This window comes from Antrostomus carolinensis, unplaced genomic scaffold (assembly GCF_000700745.2).
Source record: "Antrostomus carolinensis isolate BGI_N321 unplaced genomic scaffold, ASM70074v2 scaffold2901, whole genome shotgun sequence".
In the NCBI taxonomy this organism is placed as follows: Eukaryota; Metazoa; Chordata; class Aves; order Caprimulgiformes; family Caprimulgidae; genus Antrostomus; species Antrostomus carolinensis.
The window spans coordinates 21,271-47,369 of record NW_010293273.1 but is presented as its reverse complement, the minus strand read 5'-3'; the positions used below and the strand labels follow the sequence as shown (position 1 = coordinate 47,369).

The window sequence follows — 26,099 nt, the reverse complement described above, 5'->3', positions numbered from 1 at the left end:
CAGCTAAGCGCATTACAGCTGCTCTCTCACTTCCTCACTCACTCAAACAGCCTCCCCCTCTCCTGATGAGACAGAAGAAGGGGAAAGGAAGAGTAAAAGCAAGAAACCTCATGGATTGAGATAAAAAAAAGTTCAATAAGTGAAGGAAAAATGGAAGAAAAAAGAAGGAAAGAAAGAACAAAAACAAGCACGCAGTCACTCCCCACTTCCCATGGACAGACTTATGCCCAGCCTGTTCGTGAGCAAAAGATGTCTAACCTACCTAAACCCCACTCCACCCCATTCTATTGCTGAGCATGACATTATATGGCATGAAATATCCCTGCCTAGCTGTGTCCCCTCCTAACCTCTTGCACACCCCCATCTATTCATGGGGGCAGAATGAGAAACAAGGCCTTGATCCTTTGTAAGCACTGTTCAGCAACAGGTGAAACATTACAGTGTTGTCAGTATTGGCTTTGGTCACAGATCTAAAACACAGCACCGTAAGAGCTGCTACGAAGAAAATGAACTCCATCCCAGCCAGACCCAGCACACATATATGCATATTTATGGATTCTGTTGCTCTGGTGCTGTTTTTGAATCTGATTGAGTGGACCTCTGCAATATATAAAGAGGCACTTATCTATTTTATAGTAAACATTCACTTCTGTATATCTCATGTCAGGATCAAGATTTAGAATTTTCCAAAATACCTCAGATACTGTTTTTTTCCAGTGTTTTAATCTTACTCTATTCAATGTTGAAAAAGCAGCTGTATGTAAGCACATAATCTGTGCATACACAGTTGATGATTCTTATGCATTTGCTTGTTTGTAGTTTGCATAAACAGCATTTGCTGAATTTTTACATACACACATTTTTTTTCTGTTTGAATTTAGATTTTTCTTCTGTTTCAAGAGGCTGAAGATAAAAACAAACTTTTGCGAACTGTGGCTGGTGCAGGTTTGGACACTATTAATAACCTAAGAGCTACATGGGATAAATTTGAATTAATGATGGAAAGCCACCAGCTTATGATTACGGAACAGGTAACAATGAAAGATTAATGTTTTACCTAAAAATGTTGAAATTATTTTGAATAAGTCTAGCGAAATACTTTTTTGTTAGATTAACTCCATAAATATTCTCATTTCAGTGTTAACACCAACATTACTGAGTTGAGGGAAAACCTTTAAAGGAAGAATACTTAAACTGTTTAAACAATAGCTAGGTGAAACTTCTGTTGACTGATGCTGAAATGAATGTTACATTGTTGTACTTCTGATGACAGAGATGGCTTAATGAATATAATGGTTAACTGAGGAAAACAGGATAACAGTTAAAAGACAGCATTTTTATTACTTTGTCATGTTTTTATGATGCTTGTTATTTTCTTTTCACACAACTTTGCTAAACTGTGAGCAGTCCTGTAATTACGGTCCATAGGCAAATTGCTGAACTTGTTTGAAGTCCTACTGAAGATATCAATATGCCATACAAATATAGTAATTATTCTTCTTTGTGCTATAAGATGCAGACTAAATGGGTAGCATAGGCTGAATAAATCTCAAATAACAGAATAAACAAAAATAAATTAATGCTCCCTTTTTCAGAAAAAAAGCCCCAAGAATAAAGATGAACTATTTCTTAGGATATTATACAAGAAGTTTTTTGAGTTTGATTTTGATCAAGTTGTAGTGATCAAGTTTTGATCAAGTTTTGAAGTTGATACTTTGATTTTTATCATAGTTGTAGTTACAAACCATTGAAGGAATTTTGTTTTAACTCTTGCTTTACAGATTGAAGTGATGAAAGGAAATGTGATTTCACGTATTAACATTTATCTTCAAGACCTGGAAAAGTTTAAAGCTCGTTGGGAACAGTTAAAGCCAAGTGATGATATAATTGAAACAGGTGATCAGGATGTACTTGAGAAAAGTGCTGAGATCATAAAGGAAAAAAAAAAAGAATTTGATGAACTTGAAACTGTGAAAAAAAAGCTCATGTATGTATGTTTATTTCCCTCTATACCCTATTCATTAATGTATGGATCTTTTGCAGTACTAGTATCTCAGAAAATGTTAACTAACTTTTAGCACAACAGATAATATAAAGAAATGCATTTTATTTGTATTACATGTTTAGCTAGTTTTTCAGGGTCCTTTTTGTTGATTTTGTATAACATGAATTTCTCAAGCTAAGATTTTCTAGAGTTTTTTGGAATGAAAAATTCAAGAAGTCTCTAAGGCTTTCACATAAGGGAGTCTGTACACTGAAGGCTCGATTCTGACTTCTGAAATTCTAACTAAGAGAAGGTTTGGGATATTGGTCCAAGAAGGGGAAGTTATTACTTCAATCCTTTTGTAACTTAAGTGGGCAAGAGCTCACCTTTCCCATTTCTTGAGTAAGTGTCCTATCTGATAGACTATTGTGCAAAAGGAAAGGATTTTTGCTCCAGCTGCCTACTTTCATTAAGCTTATTATTGCAAATCTTGAGTGGACAGTTTTCTATTTAAATTCTTAGCTTGGCACTTAGTTATGATAGTAAATGTAATTAGCAATTCTTTCTACCAAACAGGAAGAAACTATAAATTAAAAATAAATTTTTTTGAAGTTTTGTTTTTGGGGCACAAAGTATTTAACTTTTCTCATAAATGAGAAAGAAATGAAAGTTTATGGAAAATAATTGTGAATATGGGAGAAGATTGCTGTGTAGGAGAGTTATCCCTTGTATTCATTTATTATTTCTATTCAAGAAGGAGACCCTAAGAAAATTGCAGTTGGCAGCAATGTTCTTCAATGAAACCAGTGGCTTTTCTTAAAAAAGTGTAGTTATTTCCATATGATACCATCTCTTAAACCATAAATGTATAATGGAATAACATAATGTGTAATACAATGACCTTTTTGTTCAGTGAAGAATGCCATCATTTTAAATTGGAAGAGCCTGACTTCTCATTGTCAGAAGTTGTATGTCAAGATATTAAGAGTTGTGCAGCGGTCTGGGCATTGTATGAAGAGTTTTATCAAGGTTTTAAGGAAAAGGCTGAAGAAGACTGGATTACTTTTAGGTATGATTTTGTTCCTTTATTTTTCATGGACATATATATGTGGTTGTAGTACTGTATTGTTATGACCTTTTTATATTTGATTTTCACACAGGAGTAAAACATACCTATTTGAAGAATTTTTGTTTAACTGGCATGACAAAATGAGGAAGATGGAAGAATATACTGTAATGACAGTAAAGTTGCAAAAAGAAGTGGACAAATATAAAGTAAGATGCTAATTACAAAAAAGCAACTATGTGGTTTGATATTAGTGGGTAATATACTTCATTCTGTAGCTCATTGTTCAGTTCTTACAGTAAAATCAGTTCAAATTTAACAAAATATCTTCTTATACTGTTTTGAACATTTCACTTACTTTTGAAAACCTTTTAGTTCCTTACAGTGAACAGGAGGGTCATTACAGTTTACATAGAAACACATTTAGCAATGAATTTTCTTCAGAGTTATACGCCTAAACATTAAATCCAGGAATTGAAAAAAATATACTTCAGTTTAAGGATGTAAATTTTTGTTTTGTCTAAATAACATGTCACTCTGTAATGAAACTAATGTCAGCATACAATATTCATGAAGATTAGATGGATTATTAACATATGCATTTTTCCTGTAGATGATAATTCCACTCCTAAAATATGTAAGAGGAGAACATCTTTCTCCAGACCATTGGCTGGACCTCTTTCGTCTTCTGGGGCTTCCCCGAGGCACTACACTTGAGGGTTTGTTATTTGGAGATCTGCTAAAAGTAGCGGGTGCCATTATAGAAAAAGCAATGGAACTTAAGGTATTAATAATTTGGGATAAAGGTACTATATTTTATTTTATGGTATGTTTTCTGCAGTTTATCTTGTTCTGTACGCACATTTATATTTTTATTACTATAGAAATAGACGTTATGTTATATTTTTGAATGGAAGGTTTATTGCAAGCTCTGTGGATTCAAATGAAGTCTATTTATGCTTTTAAACAGGATTTGAATTGTCGTGCCCAAGGTGAAGTGACAATCAGAGAAGCATTACGTGAGCTTGAACTCTGGGGAGTTGGAGCTGTCTTTACATTAACAGATTATGAAGATAGCCAAGGCAAGACTATGAGGCTTATTAAAGACTGGAAGGATATAGTCAACCAAGTTGGAGATCATCGCTGTCTTCTACAGTCCCTCAAGGACTCTCCGTATTACAAAGGTTTTGAAGATAAAGTGTCCATCTGGGAAAAAAAGCTGGCTGAGTTGGATGAGTATCTGCAGAATTTAAACCAAATTCAAAGGAAATGGGTGTATTTGGAACCAATATTTGGTCGTGGAGCTCTGCCCAAAGAACAGGCTCGTTTTAACAGAGTTGATGAAGACTTTAGGTTAGTATTATGGAATGCGACTTATTTTTTGTAGTGCCTTTGACACGTGTAGGTTAGAACATTCTTCATGGTGAAACATGAACAATTGGAATATGTATGGAGATGAAGGTCAGCAACAAAAATTCAGTAGATACAGATGTGTGACAGTGACATAGACCTGAATAAAGGTGGTAATTTAAGTTTCATTTATTGGGGTACATGTGTAGAAGGGAATCACATGAAACATCAAAGATCATGAACAAGGCAGGCAAACACAAGATCAATCTTGTCAACAGAAGCAAAGGTGATGTAATTGTTTTTTCAGTAACAATTTCTTGTTGATGACAAGCGCTTTGTTCACTAAGAAACTACACAGATTAACTTTTGGGAGAAACAGATGGTTTATTTGTTCCAAACAAGTCAAGGAGTTAAAAAGCGAGGTCATTTTAGAAATGTAGACAGATACATACCATTATCTGTCTTGATTTGAGTTAAAATGACTTCTTAGAAGGAAATGAAAGTCAAGAATTTAATTTCATGGTTTGGGTAGAGAAATTTTAGCAAGAAACATTTTATTGAATTACATTGGAGAGACATTGATGTAAATTCTGAAATATTTCATCATTAATACTGAAAAATGAAATTTATGTATCAGATATTTATATAGCTTACCTGTGTGTTCATTTTTATTTACATATATACCTGTATATCATATTCATTACTATTAAAATAGTAATGGTTGTTTTATTATTTATTTTTTTTTTCTGTCAAGATCCATTATGTCAGATATCAAGAGTGACAACAGGATAACATCACTGAATGCCCGGCCAGGAATAAGAAATACCTTAATTACCATACTTGACCAGTTGCAGAGATGTCAGAGATCTTTGAATGAGTTTTTGGAGGTACAGCTGACATTAATATAGTTTTCTATAATGAAAGTCAATAAGTTTGAATTCAGTCAACAAAACTGATTAATTTTGTCTTTATATAGGAAAAGCGCTCAGCATTTCCAAGATTCTATTTCATTGGAGATGATGACTTATTAGAAATCTTAGGACAGTCCACAAATCCTCTGGTTATCCAGTCTCATCTTAAGAAACTTTTTGCTGGTAATGCATTAATCTTCATTTGTGAAAAGTACTTATTTAGAAATAAGGGTCTTCAGAAAGTCTGCAACAGATTATTTAGCTTTTTTCTCTCTGCTACTAGACACTAAGGAATTGATGTCTGACTTGAACAATATATAACTTCATTGCTGTTTTCTGATTAATAGGCATTAATAGTGTGAGTTTTGATGAGGATTTTAAATACATAGTTGCCATGAACTCTGTAGAAGGAGAAACTGTACCACTTGGAAATAAAGTTCTTCTGTCAAATGATGTGGAGGTAAGAAAATCACATTCAAGAATAGTTCAAGCATCTTTGAGAAATTATTTTGTAATGTAACTTTTGAGGTTTTTTAATCTCTTTGCCAGGTGTGGCTAAACAGTTTGGCTTTGGAGATGAAGGAGACCCTGAAAAAAATGTTAATTGACTGTCTTGATGCTGGAAAAAAATCACAAGGTTCAATTGATCCATCACTTTTCCCTTCCCAGGTAGTAGTTGATCCAGTAATGCCTTTTTGTAGTCTTAAGTTTACCAAATAAGTTATTTTTTGAAATCTCATAAAGAAGTATACATATGGATTTGGAAGAAAATAACCCCAAACAAATCCATTTTATTAATTTGTAGTATAGATAAATTCTTAAAAATATGTGTTCTTGTAATTTTTCTGTAAACATTTGAAATATTTGAAATATTCAAGTCTTTTACATGGCACCTGATCTAACATCTATGTATTCAATTTGATTTAAATCTTGATCTTAGTTGGTAGTGAATGTTACATTCAGGGCTGCTAAGGCTTAGTAACAAAAAGCCCCTTTTGAATCTGGTGAAAATACAGTTCCTAAAGCTGAGTTGTATAAGCAGAAATAGTCATGAATATGAAATTCTTTTATGCAATTTTGACCAGTAGCACAGAGAATCACACAGAATCACAGCATGGTTGTGTTGGAAAGGGATGTCTAGAAGTCATCTGGTCCGCCCCCCTGCCACCTATAGCCAGTTCACCCAGAACCATGTCCAGACAGCTTTTTAATGTCTCCAGGAACGGACACCTCCCTGGGCAACCTGTTCCAGTGCTTAGTCACTCTCACAGTAAAGAAGTGTTTTCTAGTGTTCAGACAGAGCCTCCAGTGTTTCAGTTTGCATCCATTGCCTCTTGTCCAGTTACTGGGCACCACTGAAAAGAGCCTGGCTCCGTCTTCTTTGTACCCTCCCTTCAGGTATTTATAGAAATTTATGAGATCCCTCCCTGAGCCTTCTCTTCTCCAGGCTGAAAAATCCCATCTCTCTCAGCCTTTCCTCTTAGGAGAGATGTTCCAGTCCCTTAATGGTCTTTGTGGCCCTTAGAAACCAGAAGGGCAAGATACTGTATTAGCAGATCACTGACACAAAAAGTTAGAGGTGCTCTGAGACTGTTGAATATGGGCTCAGCATGCCTAGAATATGGAAGTTTCCACGTGACATATCATTTAATGGGAAAAGATACTTTTAAAATTTTGCTACCACATCCTGTAGAACAGCTAAGGGACTTGCTGTATTAGATTACATTGCAAGTTTTCACTAAATTTTGTCAGGTTTTAAGATGGCTATATTTGTTCTTAAGAGCATAGCAAATGTGTGGCTTTAAAAGAAAGATACTTTAAATATCAGACATAATAAGAAATTACAAATGAATTAAAAAACTTATTTTCTTTATGTCTTCTGTATTTATAAAATATAATTTTAACTTTCTCTCCCAAAGATTCTTTCCTTGGCAGAACAGATTCAGTTCACTGAAGATGTTGAAAGTGCTATCAAAGACCATAATCTGCAACAATTAGAATTAGAACTCATGGCTAAACTGGAACATTATACAAACATTGATACTAGTATAGAAGATACTGGGAGTACAGGTATAAAAACTATAACTAATATACAATTCTTTATAATGACTATGTAGTTGCATAGTATTTAATATTCTGTTTATTTAAACAGGAAATTGCATAAATCTGTCTTGATTTGCATTGATAAAGTTGAGTTACATAAAATTACCTGCCTATTACTGATAATGGGTGTGATTTTGAAATCAGTTGCCTGACTGTCCCTGCTTACTTTGGTTTAATTCCCATCGTGGAATGGTATAGGAGCACACACACTGGATTTCTTTCAAATGAAACTAAATTAAAAAACATGTTCTCAGAGTACACTTGATGCACCCTATCTGCTAATGAGCTTTCATCACCCTAATTAGTCTAAGTAAAATCTCCAGAATGCATGTAGTATGGTTTTCCTATACTCAGCAGATCAATTAACAGATTGTGCCACAGTGATCACTGAAGTGAACATAGCTGTAACACTCCTGGAATGAATTGCTTTCCAGAAAAACCTCTCTCTCTCTCTATTGAGTGTAGAAGCAGACAAAATTACTTCTAAATGACTGAATGATTACATGATGATTCACATTTTCTGTAAGGATCTTATTTTATGCTGCTTGCTTTAGATAATAGTATTTCTATATATAATTGAAACAAGATCTGAATAAAATCTGCTGGTAATAGAAAGCAGCACAATGACCTTGAGAATGGATAACGTATATCTTCCTTACCACACTGTTGTGATTTTTTTGATTTTTTTTTTTTTTTTTTTTGTGGTTATTTGCAGAATCAGGAATCCTTGAGCTCAAGCTTAAAGCTCTCATCCTTGATATCATTCATCACATTGATGTGGTGAAGCAGCTGAATCAAGCTCAGGTTCACAGTGTTGATGACTGGGCTTGGAAGAAGCAGCTAAGATTTTATATGAAAGACCAAAAATGTTACGTTCAGATGGTAGATGCTGAACTCCAATATACTTACGAATATCAGGTGTGGTATTTTAAATTTTTACCCGGTGGCTTTTATATATGTGTCAATCACTTTCTCATTTCACACATGCTGCTGGTTGCCTCCTAACTGTTGCCATTTTTTCAACTTTGTGTCTTTAGCATACTGTTTCACAGAAAATACTAAGAAATAGTGTAATCATTTTTGTTCTTGATATCAATGGGGTAAATGTAAATTGTATGGAAAGCAGCTACATTATCGTATAAATATTTTTTAATAAGCTTGCTACTTTTGTCTATCACAGTGTAGTTTCCTCTGGGTTCACAGAATCACAGAATGTTAGGGATTGGAAGGGACCTTGAAAAATCATCTAGTCCAATCCCCCTGCCAGAGCAGGAACCTAAATGAGATCACATAGAAAGGCGTCCAGGCGGGTTTTGAATGTCTCCAGAGAAGGAGACTCCACAACCTCCCTGGGCAGCCTGTTCCAGTGCTCTGTCACCCTCACTGTAAAGAAGTTCCTTCTGAAATTCAAGTGGAACCTTCTGTGTTTTTCTGTAATTCTAAAAAAAAATGCACAATGCTTTGACATTTGATATAAAATCAGGAAAACTTAATAACTGTAAACAAATTCACATACTTAATGAGACAGTAATCTTGACCATTGTGTTACATTTTCAAATTAATGACTTATGAATGAAGTTAATGAAGTTACATAATCAGTAATTTCTGTCTACCAATCAATATAATTTGTTTTGTTTCTGCAGGGTAATTCCCCTAAACTTGTTTATACACCTTTGACAGATAAGTGTTACCTAACTCTTACTCAGGCTATGAAGATGGGCCTTGGAGGAAATCCCTATGGTCCAGCTGGAACTGGAAAGACAGAATCAGTAAAGGCCTTGGGTGGACTTCTTGGAAGACAAGTATTAGTTTTTAATTGTGATGAGGTGAATATGGTTCTTTGTAATTTAGGAAATGGATATGTGTCCATACTTCATAAAGCAATATTCTAGAAATACTTTTGATAATTTGTCAGTTTTCATTGGAAATTTGTGGATATTTCCAATAACATATTTTTAATAGATGGGAATACAGTCTTTAATTATTGTATTGCTATTTGAATTTTGATAGTCTTCTTTTTAATTTTAAGGGCATTGATGTGAAGTCGATGGGGCGCATATTTGTGGGCTTAGTGAAATGCGGTGCCTGGGGCTGTTTTGATGAGTTCAATAGACTTGAGGAAGCTGTACTGTCTGCAGTATCCATGCAGATTCAGACAATTCAACATGCATTGAAGAAACATAGTCCTGTATGTGAGATGCTTGGCAAAAAGGTACAGCAAAACTTATTTTCTTCTTATAAAAATAGTCTATAAACAACTGGGTCAAACCTAAAAACTGACCACTGTAACTAAACATAGTCCACCCAACATTTCTCAGTACTGTTTCATATGACAACATACCATTACAATGCACTTCTAATGCTAGGTTGAAATGGATCATAATTCTGGAATTTTTATCACTCTGAATCCTGCTGGGAAAGGTTATGGAGGAAGACAAAAACTGCCTGATAACCTCAAACAACTTTTCAGGCCAGTTGCTATGACTCATCCAGACAATGAACTCATTGCAGAAGTGATTTTGTATTCAGAAGGATTTAAGGATGCTAAAATACTCGGTAGAAAATTAGTGGCTATTTTTAATCTAGCAAGGTAAGCTTTTTTTTTTTCTTTATTCACGTTGCCTTTCTAATTCTTTTCCCTCCTGCTTTTATTGTAGCATTGATCTTTGTGGTTATTGCACTGCCGTCTTGTTTCTTCTCCATCTAGCCGATGCCAACACATGACTATGGGGATACATTCTGAACATACTTTCTGTTAATTTTCTGTAATATTTTATGTCTTGCATATTACGGAGAACTGTGTGTCAGAAACAAAACTAGACATAAAACCACAGATTTGGGGTCATCTTCAGATGACTTTGACTTCAGAACTTTGACAAAGTTCTACATTTAATACAGCTCTTAAATCTGAATGGTGTACCATGCAATTATCTGGAGTTACTAATTTAACTTATCAAATAAAATATTGCAATATATTGGGAGGTTCAGGTATGAAAATAGCTGGAATGTGGTTACAATCTCAAGGTGGCAAAGTACTGCTCCCCTGTTATACTCACTAAATATGAATGTGAGTGTATAGATGCTCACAAGCATTGTGTTGAATTTAGATTCTTGAAATTGTTGAAATGCAACTGACTATTTGGTTATAAGTATGCATATTAGAACAAAGTTCAGAGGTTTTAATTAATGCTGCTAGGAACAAAAATAAATACATTAGCAGTTGAATATATTCTCTCTTAAAATTTCAGAGTGTCATTGCTTATATCTCTGAAATACATTTCAGATGGTGCTACAAATACTCAGCAGTTCTCTTTTGCTCACAACCATATTATAAGCATATTCGTTCACCAAACAGAAGTTTCAGCTGCTGTCACCTAAAGCTTACTACAATATTGATGTTTTTAAATTTAGGGAGCTTCTGACACCACAGCAGCACTATGATTGGGGTTTACGAGCGCTGAAGACTGTTTTGAGAGGCTGTGGCAGTCTTCTTCATCAGCTGAAGAAAAGCGAAGCAAAGCAAGAAAGTAAGGTTGACCATGCCAAACTTTTGATTGTTTAGAATATTCTACAAATATCATTCATTACAGCTTTCCTGTTTACTGGAATTTTGAGAAGCCATGGCTTGGTCTGGAAGCAATTTAGAAAACAAACAAAAAAATACCTGTGAAAGTCTTTCTTCATTAAGAGATCACAAAAGACTGTTGTCATATTCTAGACTGAGCTTTTATATGATAAGAACATAGATATAGGACTTTCATCTGGGATGATTTTGGGCGATTCTCAAAGACTTATGTTTTCACTTGACTTAGGACAGGAAAGTTGATCCTCTGATGCTGTCATTATTCATCAGTCATCAGACCATTTTGATTATATTTGAGGTTTGCTAAAATTGTCACATGGCATTGAATTCAGATTGGTAGACAGAGACAAGTATAAGGACAGGTAGAAATGGTAGAAATGTATTGGCCTAGACTGAGTCACTATATTTTTTTAAAGATTTTTTAAATGATTGTTTGTTGTTTAGATGTTAAGTGAGTAGGAATTAAGAGTGTGGCATGGATGAGCATTTCATCTTTAGGACACAGCTGCTGCTTCTTGTTGTCTTAAACAGCATGTATCTGAAAGTTTTTAGAGAGAGCGTTGGTTTACAAATCTTGGCATAACAAATGGTCTGACAACTTTAAAGAATTTGTAATTTACTTGCATTTGGATCTGCAAAAGAAAGATTACTAGCAATGAATGTGTTTCAGGGCACATTCCTATCACTGTTCCTTGCTATGACATTTTAACTTCATGTTTAGATATGTGAAATTTGCTGAAGCTTGTTTGGTCTGTTTTAAAATACAGTTTTCCATAACCCTGTGAAAAGCAAGGTGGATGGATTTAGCTTACAATTTAAACCCATAAATTTTTCTTTGTTTTTGTGTTTGTTTTTTTTTATTTGTTTGGGTTTTTTTTTTTATCTCTTAGCTTGAGAAACTCAAGATATTTCCAACAAATGCAGTTTCCTGTGTCTTTATGATTGCTTGTAGCGTAAGGTCAATATCCTTTGGCATCTCAAAATGTTGTTCATGTTCTTAAACGTTGCTTAAATTTTGCATGACTTCCTTTAGTAAAGCAGTTCAGCCTTTCTGAATCAAGTTATTTAATTTCAATGTTTTTCCTCTTAACCTTTTATTGTGCTATTTAGAAAATTTGCCCGTAGAAGCATTTGCATTTAAGACATTGTTCAGGATGAAAATCCTTGAACTTTTTCCAAATTCTACAAGGGTATACTAATCCTCAACCTCTGTAACATTTGGGAAGAAGCTGCAGGAAAAAGGCAGGTTAGGGAATAGACACTTTCTGTCCTTTGTGTTGAATTTGGGCTATACTGCATTCAGCTTTGGGGCAATCATGCATTCAGAAGGAGGGCAGAAACACAGGATGATTTTCACCTGAGGTTCCTAGTCCTGTTCTCTGAAAAGCTACATGTTTTACATAAGAAAGTAATTTGATTATAAAAGCAAAAAAAACCCCAGAAATCAGAGCCCTGTGCTTTTATCTTTATTTTTCTGGCAGAATAAAGCTGTCTTGTGACTGTTTTTGTTCTGGTCCCAAAACACTTAAATTTCCATGGTACTTTGGATTCAAGAGGAGTTCTGGAGAGTGTTTACTTCTGGAATAGTCATAGTTAATTAGGTTGCACTTGAGAGATGTAACTTCAAACTGCCTCTGACAGAGAAAAGTCTAGAATCCAGGTCCTTAATTTCTTTCATAAGTGCTTTAACAAGTAAGCTATAGTGCACTGCTACTCTTTGTCACATTTTAATCATTAGGTTCTTACATACTATCTGGCCAGCATCATAACCATCCTCGTATCTGTATAGAATTCATTTGTGATCATACGCGATACTCACAGTAAGGCACTCATCTAACTTCCAAGTAGAGTGGTACATGAACTGGAATGAAGTCTGTGCTTTGGTTGCACCTTCAATGGCTTAGCAGAATGGGCTCAAGTGCTGATATATTCCAAGGAAAAAAACAAAACAAAACAACCTAACAGACAGCTTAAACTCATTGGGCTTCTTTGCTTTTATTTCCAGTTAATGAAAGTCACATGGTGGTTCAAGCTCTGCGGCTTAATACCATGTCGAAGCTTACCTTTGCAGACGGTGCACGTTTTGATGCACTGGTTAAAGATGTATTTCCTGGCATTGACTTTAAAGATGTGGAGTATACAGAGTTAACTATAGCTTTACAACAAGTCTTTGAAGAAGCAAACCTGGAAATTATCAACAGCCAGGTAAGCGTCAACTACAACAAAACAATACAAGTTATTCTGAAATAGAACTGATTAATATTGCATTCATTTGACTAATTTCTGTTTAATTTTGAAAAAATATTTTATTAAAAAATGAGAATAACTGGTAGTTAGATTCTAATTACATGTATATATATATAAAAATGTCTGTGATGAAGCATGGTAGATCAGTTGTGTAACTGAAAGAAAAATAATATAAGGAAAATTAAGATATGAACATGTGAGACATGGTTTCATTCAAACCAGGTACAAACACCAATGAATGTTTTGGCCAGTGAAAGAGTTAAATATGTGAACATTTGGTTTTATCAAGCATGTCTGTGTCTCATTTATGTTTTTTTATTGTAAGACTAGATTAAGTTTTGTGACTAAAGGTTTGTTAATTTCTCAGTAAAATATGCCCAAAGACAGCTGGTATTTTTATATTAGTAATTTAGTGAAATGCTTCTAACATGCAAAATAAATTTCTGGATATTCCTTCATATCATAATTTTAATTACTTCCAAAAATATCTATTGTTTCAAAAAATAAAAATATAGAAACAAAGTGACTGCATGCAAAGTAAATTGGAAAAGCATTAAAAAAACCCCTTAATTTAACTTTACCAACTTCACATAGCCATTATCTCTTTTATTATCTAGATCAAGAAGGCTTTGGAATTATATGAACAACTACGTCAAAGAATGGGTGTAGTTATTGTAGGTCCAAGTGGTGGCGGTAAATCAACACTTTGGAGGATGTTAAAGACAGCACTTGGTAAAACTGGCAAATTAGTGAAACAATATACTATGAATCCCAAAGCTATGCCCCGACATCAATTGCTAGGCCACATTGACATGGATACCAGAGAATGGTATGATGGTGTGCTTACAAACAGTGCTCGACAAGTGGTTCGAGAACCTCGAGGTATGTTTGTGCAGGAGTTATATATACATCGTTATGCATAAATTATCAAAGTTGTTTGTTTTCAGTTATATTTTTATTATATGTTATTATTTGTGGATAGCATAAGGTTAGAAAAACTTTTGGTGACAGTCATAATCAAGAACACTAATACATACTTTCCAAATTTTGTGATAAGAAAGCAAAAATAAACAGCAGAAAGTAAAGCATGTAAGGAATGTCTTCATAGAGTTTATATTTAACTTAAAATTAAGGAAGAGTATTAAATAGTGTTAAAATTCCAAGGGACAATATTCTTTAAGTGTTTTTCTTGGGTTTGATATTTTATTTTTGTGTCTGGAAATAGATGTTACTTCATGGATCATTTGTGATGGTGATATTGATCCTGAATGGATTGAATCTTTGAATTCTGTTTTGGATGACAACAGATTGTTGACTATGCCCAGTGGAGAAAGAATTCAGTTTGGCTCAAATGTCAACTTTATATTTGAAACTCATGACCTTAGCTGTGCCTCTCCTGCTACAATATCTCGAATGGGAATGATCTTTCTGAGGTAAGGCATAGGAGTATTACATACTTTTAAAGTAAGCAAATATACTCTTCTTGCAAGATAGTCTAAAGTGGATGGAGCAATTTAATTACTTGCTTACACTTATGAAGCAAATCACTGAGGACATTTGCTTTAGGTTGCTTGTCACGTTGTAATCTTTTGGTTAATATCTCTGAATTTTTGAAAGAGACATGGTGGATTCTTTCGTTGTGAGTAGAGAGCCCAAATATTGGTTAGAAATTCTTGTTAAAGTTCCCTGAACTTTTCCTGGCATTTTGTTGTTCCTTTGAACCTGTCTATGTGAAGATGTGGATGCCTTGTGTTTGTCTGAATCTTGTTTTGACTTAGTGATGAAGATACGGATCTTAATTCTCTGATAAAGTCTTGGCTAAGAACTCAGCCTGAAGAATGCAGGTATAACCTTGAAAATTGGATTGGAGACTATTTTGAAAAGGCTTTAAACTGGGTTGTGAAAAAGGTTAGTAACTGAATATTTAATTATATTTCAACTCCTGTTAAGGATGATATATTTTTCTAGTTTAACACTGAAAAAGTCAGTCATATTAATTTTTAAGTAAAAAAATATCTCAGTGCTTTTTTGATAGCTGTTTTCTTAATAAGATTAATACTGGAACTATTCTGAAGAGTTTCCAAAAACTAATAGCTGTACTTAAAGTTTTGAAACATTTAGTACAATTTTAACTAGTGAAATGCATGTATTTCTGTGAAACATAGTATCCATCTTTAATATTCCATACCAGACATTTTTCTGTATGTTTTCAAAGATCTAAAGTATCTGAATGTCTAAACTAAAAAATGGAAAAGTAAAGAAATTGTTTTTCTAGATTTAAGTTCTTGTCTATAACAAAAAATAACTAAAATTTGAAAAGTTGCACAGTGTAGACTGAAGCTTGTAGCAGGTTGGGGAGAAATGTAATGCTAGATAGCTAAAAAGATTAATAGAGACATATCTAAAGAAGCAGTCTAAAAAAGATCAGAATGCTAAATTTTAATAGCTCACAAGAATCTCTCCTGGATTTAAGTATATAACTTCAGCTCTTTATGATTCTACTCAAAACCTTAACTGAGAGATGTTTCAATAAGCAAAAGGTAATACGTAATTACAGTATTAAACCTTGTACCTTGTCTGGATGCTGTGATGCTGGGACATACATCAAGATAATAGTTCTGCATATGCCAGATTTTCTTAAGGATTCTAGATGCTTCCCTGCCTCCCCTTCTTCTGAAGGAATTTGGAATTGTATTTCCATTGAACAAGTGGCTTCTGTTGTGTGAAACGTTATTTAGGAGAAATCCTCACTGCTGTGGCCAGTAAGCTAGTGTTTGGGAGACCTGCATTACCTCCCCTTGGGGGAGGAACTTACATGGTCCTGTTGTGTTTTTAATATTATTTAATATATTTAAAATAATTTTAATATTATTTCCCCACTTGGTTCTTTCACCCATGGAGATTTTTAGACTTTTAAGTATCTTCAGGTGGATACAGAGGAAAAACAATGACATTGATCCCGAGGCTGCAAATCCTCTTTGGTGCTAACGAGCAAAATCCATAAAGAATCCATTTCCAAGAGAGATTTCCAGTGACAGTTATGCTGATTTCTTATAGATTCTCAAAATCTGTAAGGAAAATTCTGATTACTTATCCTAAACTACATCAATGTGTAGTCTGGAATTAAAACTTCCAAATCAGTGCTTAAAAATAACCTTATGTCAAGTGAATTTTCTTTAATAGTGTCAAGATCTTTCATCATTTGTGGAAGCGCCAAAGAGCAATGAGTAATAGTCTGCTAGCAATACATCACATTTGTTTTTAGGAATGCATTTAAATCTACTACAATTTGCAATTTACAGAATGACTCTGTGGTAGAAACAAGTTTAGTTGGAACTGTGGTGAATGGACTGTCTCATCTTCATGGGTGTACTGATCGTGGACAGTTTATTATTAACTTGTTACGTGGTCTTGGTGGCAATCTCAACATGAAATCACGACAAGAATTTGCAAAAGAGGTAATAATCTTCAGCAAGTTTATTAAAAATTTCTCAGTATACGTAGTAGGAATAGTGATTTTCTGTCTTCTGACAATGCAAATTTACAATAATAGAATATGTGTGCTCTAATTTGTTTGCAATCTGTGTTGTCTATAAAGAAATAGCTGAGAAATAAAGAAATGTTTCATATGTCTCTGATGAGCTGCCAAGTGCATCCAGCCCAGAGAGCAATCCTTTCATGGTGCACCAAGGGATACAGAATGGCCTCTGTCCATACTGTTTTATGTATGGACCCACTGTAGCAGACTCTATGTGTATATATGTATTGTGTATATATAATACAGATTTTATTTTTTTTTTCTGTTCAGAATGTTTGAAATAATAACATGAGGGCTTTGTTGTACCTCATCAGATAGATGTTCTTACAGTGTTATTTTGAGGTTATGTATTGTGTGCACTGGGGTGTGGTTCTGTCTTTGGGTAGATACTTGAGGGCACAAGGACTAGGTAATAGTGTTGGAAAACTATGTGGGTACACTGGTTGATAGTGTCTACAGAAGGCTGTTCCTGGAGATAAGTTATCTCCACAATCACACTTGGGTTTGTACTGGAGAGAAGGAAATAGTTCCTTCCAAAAGACAGCCTGGAGCTATAACATATATACAGGGCAGATGGTAAAGCTTCCAGAATTAGCTGTTGATGCATGTGAAGGAGTTATCTCATTCTTATGATTATTATTAAGTATGTTGCCTGATATGAAAAAGTTTATATAAAGCTTTGCTAAATGTAATTTATTTTATGTTCTTTATATTAAGAAAAAGTAATATGTGGAAGAGTAATATGTTACTGTTTAGTTAAGGACTTATTCATAAAGCATATGCATAACGATTGAATTTTCAAAGGCAGCCTTAAAACTATGAAACTGAAGAATTAAATGGTTGATTTTACAGAAATATTAATTGAACGTTCTTTAAATTAGCTTGAAATTGTAGATCTTGTCCAGTAGGAGTATGAATTTAACAGAAGCTCTTTTTTTTTTTTTTTTTAAAGATCTTCAGTTGGGCTCAAGAGTCTCCACCAGATCCAAGGAGGCCCCTGGACACGTATTATGACACTGACACTGGACAGCTAATGCTCTATCAGCTGAAAAAAAATGAAAAACTAACAACTGATGACTTCAGTAATCTCCAAACACTTCCTGTCATCCAAACCCCTGACATGCAGAGGGGTTTAGATTACTTTAGACCCTGGCTAGACTTAAACAATAAGCAGCCATTTCTTCTTGTGGGTCCTGAAGGATGTGGAAAGGGGTAAAAAGTCTTTCCTATTTTAAGCAAAATATACTTCTAGTTATTTGACAAAGTTTGTAGTACTTTGTTACGATGGTTTTGTCATATGACTTTCTGCTAGAATATCACGTATTTAGGTTACTAATGAAACAAACCTTCTGTAGTGGCAAGTAGGTGGATTCTTATGAAGATCCACAGGACAAGTTAAGGCTGCCACTGTGCATCTAAGACATCTGAATGAGGCTTTTAGATATGAAACAGGACCTTTGAAAAACTTGTGCTCTCAGCTTAAAGGCACATGAGATATTGGGTCACAATCTCAAGATGCACTAGATGCCTCTGTGCAGGCAACTGAATTAGTTCATTATTGGTTGGGTCGGATCACGATATACAAGGTATTAGGCTAGGTATTTGTTTTGTGTAGCTGTATACTACACTTTAATTTCTTGAATAGAAAGTATTGCAATTTTAAAGGCCAGACTCTTTTATTCAGCAAACCCCATGCGTCACCTATTACACTAATACAGTGTGTAAAATATGCATTTTAATTCTCAAACGATATAATACCTTTGGATACACATTTTTTAATGCATTTATGTATTAGTTATGCTTATATGTATGTATATATTTGCCTTTTTAGGATGCTGCTTCATTATGCATTTTCTCAACTCCGATCCACTCAGATTGCTACCATTCACTGCAGCGCACAAACTACGTCTCAACATCTTCTACAAAAATTAAGTCAAACTTGTATTGTAATCAGTACAAACACTGGGCGAGTGTACAGACCAAAGGACTGTGAAAGGCTTGTTTTGTATTTAAAGGATATCAATCTACCCAAACCTGATAAATGGGGAACAAGCACTCTCGTGGCTTTTCTGCAGCAGGTGAACACTTACATCTGTTATTTATAAAGAAACTTATGTATACTGGAAATAGTTCAGTGTATAGAGTAAATACCTACATGAATTATTTTCAGAGTTAACATCCTGCATCTGTATTGACATTAGTTTTGTTTGTACTTTGATAGAATACGTAGGTTTCAGCCAGAAATAAGATACTGTTTTTATTTGGCTTTTATGCGTAAACAAATAAAGACAGTGCTCGCCTCAGTGAGTTATAATGCAGTAGGCTTATGAATGACAACAAAATCATCAGGAGTAGTCAGCTTGGACTCACCAAGGGCAAGTCATGCTTGACCAACTTGGTAAACTTCTGTGATGAAATTACAGACCTGGTAGACGAGGGGGGAAAAATGGATATAGTATAACTGACTTCACTAAGGCTGTTGATGCTGTCTCCCAAAAGATCCTAATGGAAAAGCTGTTGATATACGTACGGGCTGGATAAATGAATAGTGAGGTGGGTTGAAGACTGTCTAAACAGCCAGGCCCCGTGGCACAGAGTCTAGTTGGAAGCCAGTACCTGTTTAACATCTTCATTAATGATCTGGACAATGGGGCACAGTGTACCCTCAGTTAGTTTGCAGCTGACACCAAACTGGGAGGAACTCCAGCAACCACAAACTCTGGCAATTAAGAAAACAGTAATAATGGTATACTTCTCACTATTTTTTTTTTTTTGTACAATCCAGTAAGCACTTTCATCCCCACAGTATCTACCCCAGTAAGACTATGTACACGATTAAGATATGGCTTTGGCTTTCTTTTTTTATTAAATTATTATATTTATTTAATTTTAAAAGGTTCTTACATATCAAGGATTTTATGATGAAAATCTGGAATGGGTTGGTTTAGAAAACATCCAAATTGTGGCTTCCATGTCTGCTGGAGGAACATTAGGAAGACATAAACTTACCTCCAGATTTACTTCTATTGTTCGCCTCTGTGCAATTGAGTAAGTATGTGGAAATCAGTTTGACTCTCAGAACTCACATTCAGTCTCTGTTTATAGAGCCCTTGCTCAGTTTAGTCTTTATGAAGATGTGGCTCTTCTAGTCTTTCACCTTTTCTAACTTTTCTGTAGCTACCTATTGATAGCGAAGTGTTTGAAATATGTATTTGTTGGATGATTTTGCTTTCAGTAAACTACTTGCTAGATGGAGATGCTGTTCATTGAAATTTCTCAGTAACTGTATATATAACCTTGAATCTTTTTAATAAATAACAGTGATAGTCCATAATGATTACTTTTTTTTTTTTCCTTTGTAGCTATCCAGAAAGAGACCAACTGCAAACTATTTATAGTGCCTACTTGGAACCTGTACTGCAGAAAAACCTAAAGAATCACCCTGTTTGGGGTTCTTTACCAAAAATACATCAGCTAGCGGGATCTATGGTTCAAGTGTATGAACAGGTATGGAAATTTGATTTCTTTTTCAAGGAGATGAAGAATTATTATTTTTTTAATAATTAGCTTTTCATAATAACAAGAGAATAACAAGGTTTATGAGTATTAAAATCCATATTTATATATTTTTCATAATATTTATATCAACTTTAAAGCTCTTTATTTGCAGAGAATCCTAGGTATTAGAGGTAAACTAAGTGGTAAGTGCACTTGCTTTCCTAGGGATTTATTTTATGATTTTGGCAAGCATCTTAACCCATCATAGTAGTGTTTTCCTACTTCATGCATGAGGAGATAGGGTACTTAAAAGATTGTTAGGTACTCAGATATGGATGCTGTTATGAATAGAGAAGAGAGATACGAGGGTGGAGTCCTTTACACACATCAAGGACTGCCTATTAAAATTTTATACTGTTAAAATAGGTGTTTAGTCACACAAGTTCATTTTATCATCCCACTTAAAATTTTACAGACTTCTATCTAGCACAAGACTTAAGTATTTGCTTTTCTTAGAAACATAGAATCATAGAATTATAGAATTGTTTGTTTGGAAAAGTCCTTTAAGATCATCGAGTCCAACCATATCTTAATCATATACATAGCCTTACTGGGGTAGATACTGTGGGGATGTAAGTGCTTACTGTATGTTTCACAAATGTATGCATGTCCCTACCTAGACAGAATGATGATATAAACCTGATCTTTATGTCTGGAATGTGAGTATACTCCTGGTACAGTCTGTGCCATCCCTGCCTTAGTTATGCAAGGGTTTTGATACAGTCAAGGGATGCTTAACTGCCCAACTTGTTGCACAAGGCTTAACGGAAATTTTTAAGACCATAAAGTGGTCCAGGAGCAGTGTAGGGGGGAAAAAGCACCACCATAGTATAATCACTGGCTAGCATGCACCAGTTAGCAGGAGTTTAATATGATATTATCAATGTATTCTAAGAAATCTGACTTTAAATCTCATCACAGTATGACCAAATAACTGATGAAGGCAGTTATTCTTTGAATTATAGATATAGTCATGAGCCAAAATATCCTCTCTGGGGAAAAGTTAGTATTTCTAGAAGTCATCTTTTATAGTGACTAAGTGTTACTGATTTAAGTAGTTTTTTAATACACTTCTATATTTCCTTTGCATTTTATATTTGGTATTGGTTTAAAAAAAATGTATATTTTGTCTAATAATACTGCACTTACAGTCCTGGGTGACATAGGCAGTTGTTTGCATCACAAACAGTACAGAAAAAATGTTCTAATTATGATAAAATCTTTTCTGGTCAGAAAACAAGACTTAAACAATTCATCTCTGCACTTTTCAAAAAAACTAAAGAATGTATTAATAAAATAGCTAAATATGTAGATCAAATAGAAAACTTATTTATTTGGGATTGTAGAAAAATTTAAAGCCACATTTCCAACTGCTTTACATTTAAAAACACCACTTTTTCCCCCCCCTTGACTTCTGTTTTTAGGTACGAGCGAAATTCACAGTTGATGATCACAGTCATTACCTTTTTACACCATGTATTCTTACTCAGTGGGTTCTTGGTTTATTCAGATATGATTTAGCAGGTGGTAAGTCACTTATTTGGTTTTCATTGATAAAGCAGTTCTAAAATAGCCTAAATTATAATTTATGTCAGTCTTACTGTTGACTCCAGTGATGTTTTAAAATATGTGTGGGAGCTATTTATAGATTATGGGATCTTGAAGTTTTCCCCCTACTCCTCATATTTTTTTCCTGGGGTTTTTTTTGAGTTTTGGGTTGGGTTTTTTTGAGCATATGTCTTGTCTTCTGGATTCCCAGAGACTTGCCTCTCATACTTGTCTTTTTATACCTGGTTGTATAAACCTGGTGGAGTGGCTGTGGAACTACAACTGATACACATGATCTATGACCTACTTAACAAAAGAATATAACCACCCTTAAGCATATAGAAAACTATCTTGTCTGTATAAAAGTTTACAAATACCTATGTATTCTCACAGTTTGTGGATGCTTGATATTTACAGTCTAGTCTGAAAGTTCTTCTTTCCTTAACTTTGAAATGGTGAAACTTGTAAAGTTAGTCAATTTTGTGTGCTTTTCCAAATAGACAGCATAGGCTTCTTCCTAATGTTGTTTTTGTCTCTGAAATTGCTATTATTACTAGATCATGAGCAATTACTCTTTATTGTGTTTTAACTCTTACGTTAATTAAAGAGTATAAAAGTGGTTACTTAAAGAGTACAAAAATGATAAGAATGTTGTGCTTGCTTTCCATTTATTTTCTGGGCTCATCAGATGGTATAAATGTAGCTTGAATGAGGTCAGAAAAGCTGCACTAACAATCAATGAATTGATTGTCAGCCCATTTAAGGACTTAATTGTTGTGTCTGAAGGTGACATACCTACACTTTTTCAGTGATGAACAATATGGCAAGTCATTTACTCATCTCACCTTCTTACTTTTGTGAAGAATATTAAAGATTTGTATTCTCCAGTGGCATCTTATAATACAGACTGCTTTGGCTATTTATTGTTAATTTTGTATTTCTTATGAGTCTTTCTCTTCCCCCTTAAAGCAATCTCCAGGATTTTCTTGTTTTCATTGCCTGGCATTTTTTTCTTTTAATTTTTACTTTATGTGTACTAAACTGGAGAACTTGTTTTAATAGAATATGTTTCATTTTATCTTGTAATAATCGATAAACATATTATTAAAAAGCACTTCATGATGTTTACTTCTCTTATTTCTTCCTTACTGATTTCTTGCTGCTATGTAATTTCACTTACTTATTTTCAGTCTCGTATTTTGAAATGGAAAATTTGAGAAATGTAAAATTTATTATAAAAGTACGAAGTTAAATCTCTCCTTAAATTTTGTAGGATCATCAATCCAAACTGCAGAGTATGTATTGGAAATTGTTGCTTACGAAGCATGTCGTTTGTTCCGTGACAAAATTGTTGGCATGAAAGAACTTCATGTATTTGATAATGTTTTGATGAAAGTATTTCAAGGTGACTGGGGCTTCGATGTTCCGGACAATATGTCAGGTAAACCATTTGAGGCATACTACACAAACTTGGAATATTTGCTTAGAAACTGTCTGATCAAGTCAGATAGCATATGATCTGAGCAGCTAAACTTTCAAATGTTTCCTTTTATTTTCACAGATATCTTCTATGTAACTTGGGGAGCTTGTCAGGAGGCATTCATCACACCAGGACAAGCACTGCCACCACATGGGAGGCCACTTGGCAGACTAAACTCGACAGACCTCAAAGATATTATCCAAAAAGTGAGACAAGATTAGAGCGTTTATACAGCCAGGATTCGCAGCAATTATTCTAGACATTTTTTGCAGGAAGTAACACGTGAGCACTAGGTTAAGGGTAGGGTCTGCTGCTTGTTCAAGGAATCATCTTTTGCATTTGGTCAAGTGAGGGAAGGTTTGTGATGCTATGTGGCAGGCAGTAGGAAGTATTTTGTGGCAAGATTATTTTAATGAAAGAGCATCAGTTGCATTTGCTGGCGATTTAAAATAGTTCAATGAACAACGTTTTGAGAAGCATTAATGTGCATGTATGTTTTCATATTGTTTGAGTACCAAACTGTTTCTGAATTTGTAATTTGCTAACGTAATTTTTATTTGAAGAAATATAAATAGATTATTTGGAGATTTGGCATGCTTTTAGCAGAAAAGTACAAAAAATGAGCTTCATAAGGAAATGTGAACATGTTGACTTTGTTAGGCTGACTGATTTTCAGGATGAGAGCTTTTGAGATTATCTCCCCTTTTTAGTGGTGTGATTGCTCTTGTAGATGGTAAACTACTCCCTCTCCTTAACTGCCAACTTGTGACCAATAGACTATATGGGAAATGATGAAGTTAAATAGCCTCAGTAATCAGAGGGCTGTTTTTTGGTTTTTGGTTGTTTTTTTTTTTCTGACTACACAATTTCATTGGCCTTCAAATATGAAGTTTTATGAAGTAGAGCAAGGCCAGCATTTAATCTTAGGATCTGTTATTATGTGTTTCACTAGGAAATCCCATAGTCTGCAATTATGCAGCAATTAGCTGCCTAATACACTCTTCTAAGTTATGTATTAATCTATAGTCAGAGACACAGCTCAGACTTTGTTCTGGTCCATTATTTAGTTTTAATTAATTTATTGGTAGATTTCTATTTCAATATATCAAAGACTTCTAGGGTATCCTGTTGCTGGGGATAATGTGATCTGTTCATTACTGGTAAAGGATATGCAAAGTATCTAAATTCTGTCACATAAATAATTTATTTTTCATTAATACCAGTGTGGTCTCTTAAGCTTTCAAGCCCTTCTTTTCTTAATTTCTAAATGTTGGATGCTTTCATATCTTACTGCTTTTATTTATTATTAGTGAACACATTTCTTTTTTTTTTTTCCTTTTTTTTTAATAGGGTATTATTCATTATGGGCGAGACAAGAAAGAGATAGAGATTTTACTGTTCCAAGAAGTCCTCAGTTATATGTCTAAAGTGGACAGAGTGCTAAGTTTTCCTGGAGGATCACTTCTTTTGGCAGGACGGAGTGGTGTAGGTCGTCGAACAGTTACCTCTTTAGTTAGTCATATGCATGGAGCTGTTCTGATTACTCCCAAAATTTCCAGAGGCTATGAGCTGAAGCAGTTCAAAAATGATCTTAAATATGTAAGTCACTCAGTGTCTTCCATTTTGTAGTGTTGTAGCTGTGTATACTGTTCTTTATAGTAATTACCTGAAACTGTACTTATTTGAATACCAGAGCTCTCTTTATGAGTGTTTTGGACTTCATAAATTTTAAGTTTATGTGAATATTGGAAAGGTTTTTTTTTCCACGTATGTAATTTCATATTTATATATATTTTTATTTTCTCTCTCTAGTATGATCTGCCAGTTAATAGGATAGTAGCTGAATCAATTAAAATTTTGGTGTTTGTTGAAAGTTTATATATTATTTAAAAACAAATGCAAACCTTGAATCAGGAGTTTCCTGGTACTTCAGTAATGCTAAAGAAAATTCTAGACCTAAGCCCACACAAAAGAGTGATACAACTCTGGAACTGAGTCACATCTGGAACATAAACATACTGTATGAAAATAGAGTCTGTTTTAATTATTTTTTCATTGCCAAGCTGTAAATCTAGGTAGAATGTTCTTTATATTTGAGATCTCATATAACTGAATCACCTAGGAATCTTTTGTAAATATAAAATAGTGTAGATGCTATGAAGAAAATATGTATGTAATATATAATTGATGAAAGATTATCATTCTCATATGAACAATGCATATATTCCATATACTGAGATTTAAATGTCTTCCCTGCTTCTAGGTGATGGAGCTTGCGGGCATTGAAGCACAGCAGGTGGTACTGCTGCTGGAAGACTATCAGTTTGTTCATTCCACATTCCTTGAGATGATCAACAGTTTACTGTCTTCAGGTGAGACAGGTCCAAAAAGATTATGGTACTACTTTTACCATCCAGAGTTAGCTCAATGAGGCAGAATGAGGTGGTGTTTTCTAGCTGTATGTCCATACCAAAAGTGTTAGCTTTCTACACTACTTTAGCTAGGGTGCTTGTACTTGAGAAACAGACTTGAAGTTCACTTAGCTGTCCTTTAACCTACCCTACAGTATGAATGCTTTCAGTTCCTCAAAGTTGCAAGTTAAATAACTTAGTTTCATAATACTGTAACAACAAAATTATAATATGTTCTACAGTACAGCTTCCCTTTTCTAGTAAAATTCAAAACTGAAAGGTGTCCCAGTGTTTCACTAGATTGCATAGACTGAGCCCTT

General features: G+C 34.3%; 1 protein-coding gene across 1 annotated transcript in view; it reads left to right on the top strand.

The window, feature by feature from the left end:
• Positions 1-887: 887 nt before the first annotated feature.
• Positions 888-26,099, top strand: part of DYNC2H1 (dynein cytoplasmic 2 heavy chain 1) — a gene marked incomplete at both ends in the record, with an annotated part of 45,223 nt that continues 20,011 nt past the window's right edge. Inside the window, 30 exons of the mRNA XM_010177194.1 lie at positions 888-1,031; positions 1,782-1,987; positions 2,898-3,053; positions 3,145-3,259; positions 3,664-3,834; positions 4,021-4,403; positions 5,155-5,287; positions 5,377-5,494; positions 5,659-5,771; positions 5,861-5,980; positions 7,231-7,381; positions 8,130-8,332; positions 9,058-9,240; positions 9,444-9,626; positions 9,781-10,004; positions 10,826-10,941; positions 13,003-13,202; positions 13,862-14,126; positions 14,470-14,677; positions 15,023-15,152; positions 16,547-16,702; positions 17,735-17,994; positions 18,614-18,860; positions 19,679-19,830; positions 20,145-20,289; positions 21,765-21,867; positions 23,162-23,329; positions 23,450-23,574; positions 24,719-24,967; positions 25,632-25,740. Coding sequence (XP_010175496.1) covers positions 888-1,031; positions 1,782-1,987; positions 2,898-3,053; positions 3,145-3,259; positions 3,664-3,834; positions 4,021-4,403; positions 5,155-5,287; positions 5,377-5,494; positions 5,659-5,771; positions 5,861-5,980; positions 7,231-7,381; positions 8,130-8,332; positions 9,058-9,240; positions 9,444-9,626; positions 9,781-10,004; positions 10,826-10,941; positions 13,003-13,202; positions 13,862-14,126; positions 14,470-14,677; positions 15,023-15,152; positions 16,547-16,702; positions 17,735-17,994; positions 18,614-18,860; positions 19,679-19,830; positions 20,145-20,289; positions 21,765-21,867; positions 23,162-23,329; positions 23,450-23,574; positions 24,719-24,967; positions 25,632-25,740 — 5,236 coding nt within the window. The remainder of the gene's footprint in view (positions 1,032-1,781; positions 1,988-2,897; positions 3,054-3,144; positions 3,260-3,663; positions 3,835-4,020; positions 4,404-5,154; positions 5,288-5,376; positions 5,495-5,658; positions 5,772-5,860; positions 5,981-7,230; positions 7,382-8,129; positions 8,333-9,057; positions 9,241-9,443; positions 9,627-9,780; positions 10,005-10,825; positions 10,942-13,002; positions 13,203-13,861; positions 14,127-14,469; positions 14,678-15,022; positions 15,153-16,546; positions 16,703-17,734; positions 17,995-18,613; positions 18,861-19,678; positions 19,831-20,144; positions 20,290-21,764; positions 21,868-23,161; positions 23,330-23,449; positions 23,575-24,718; positions 24,968-25,631; positions 25,741-26,099) is intronic.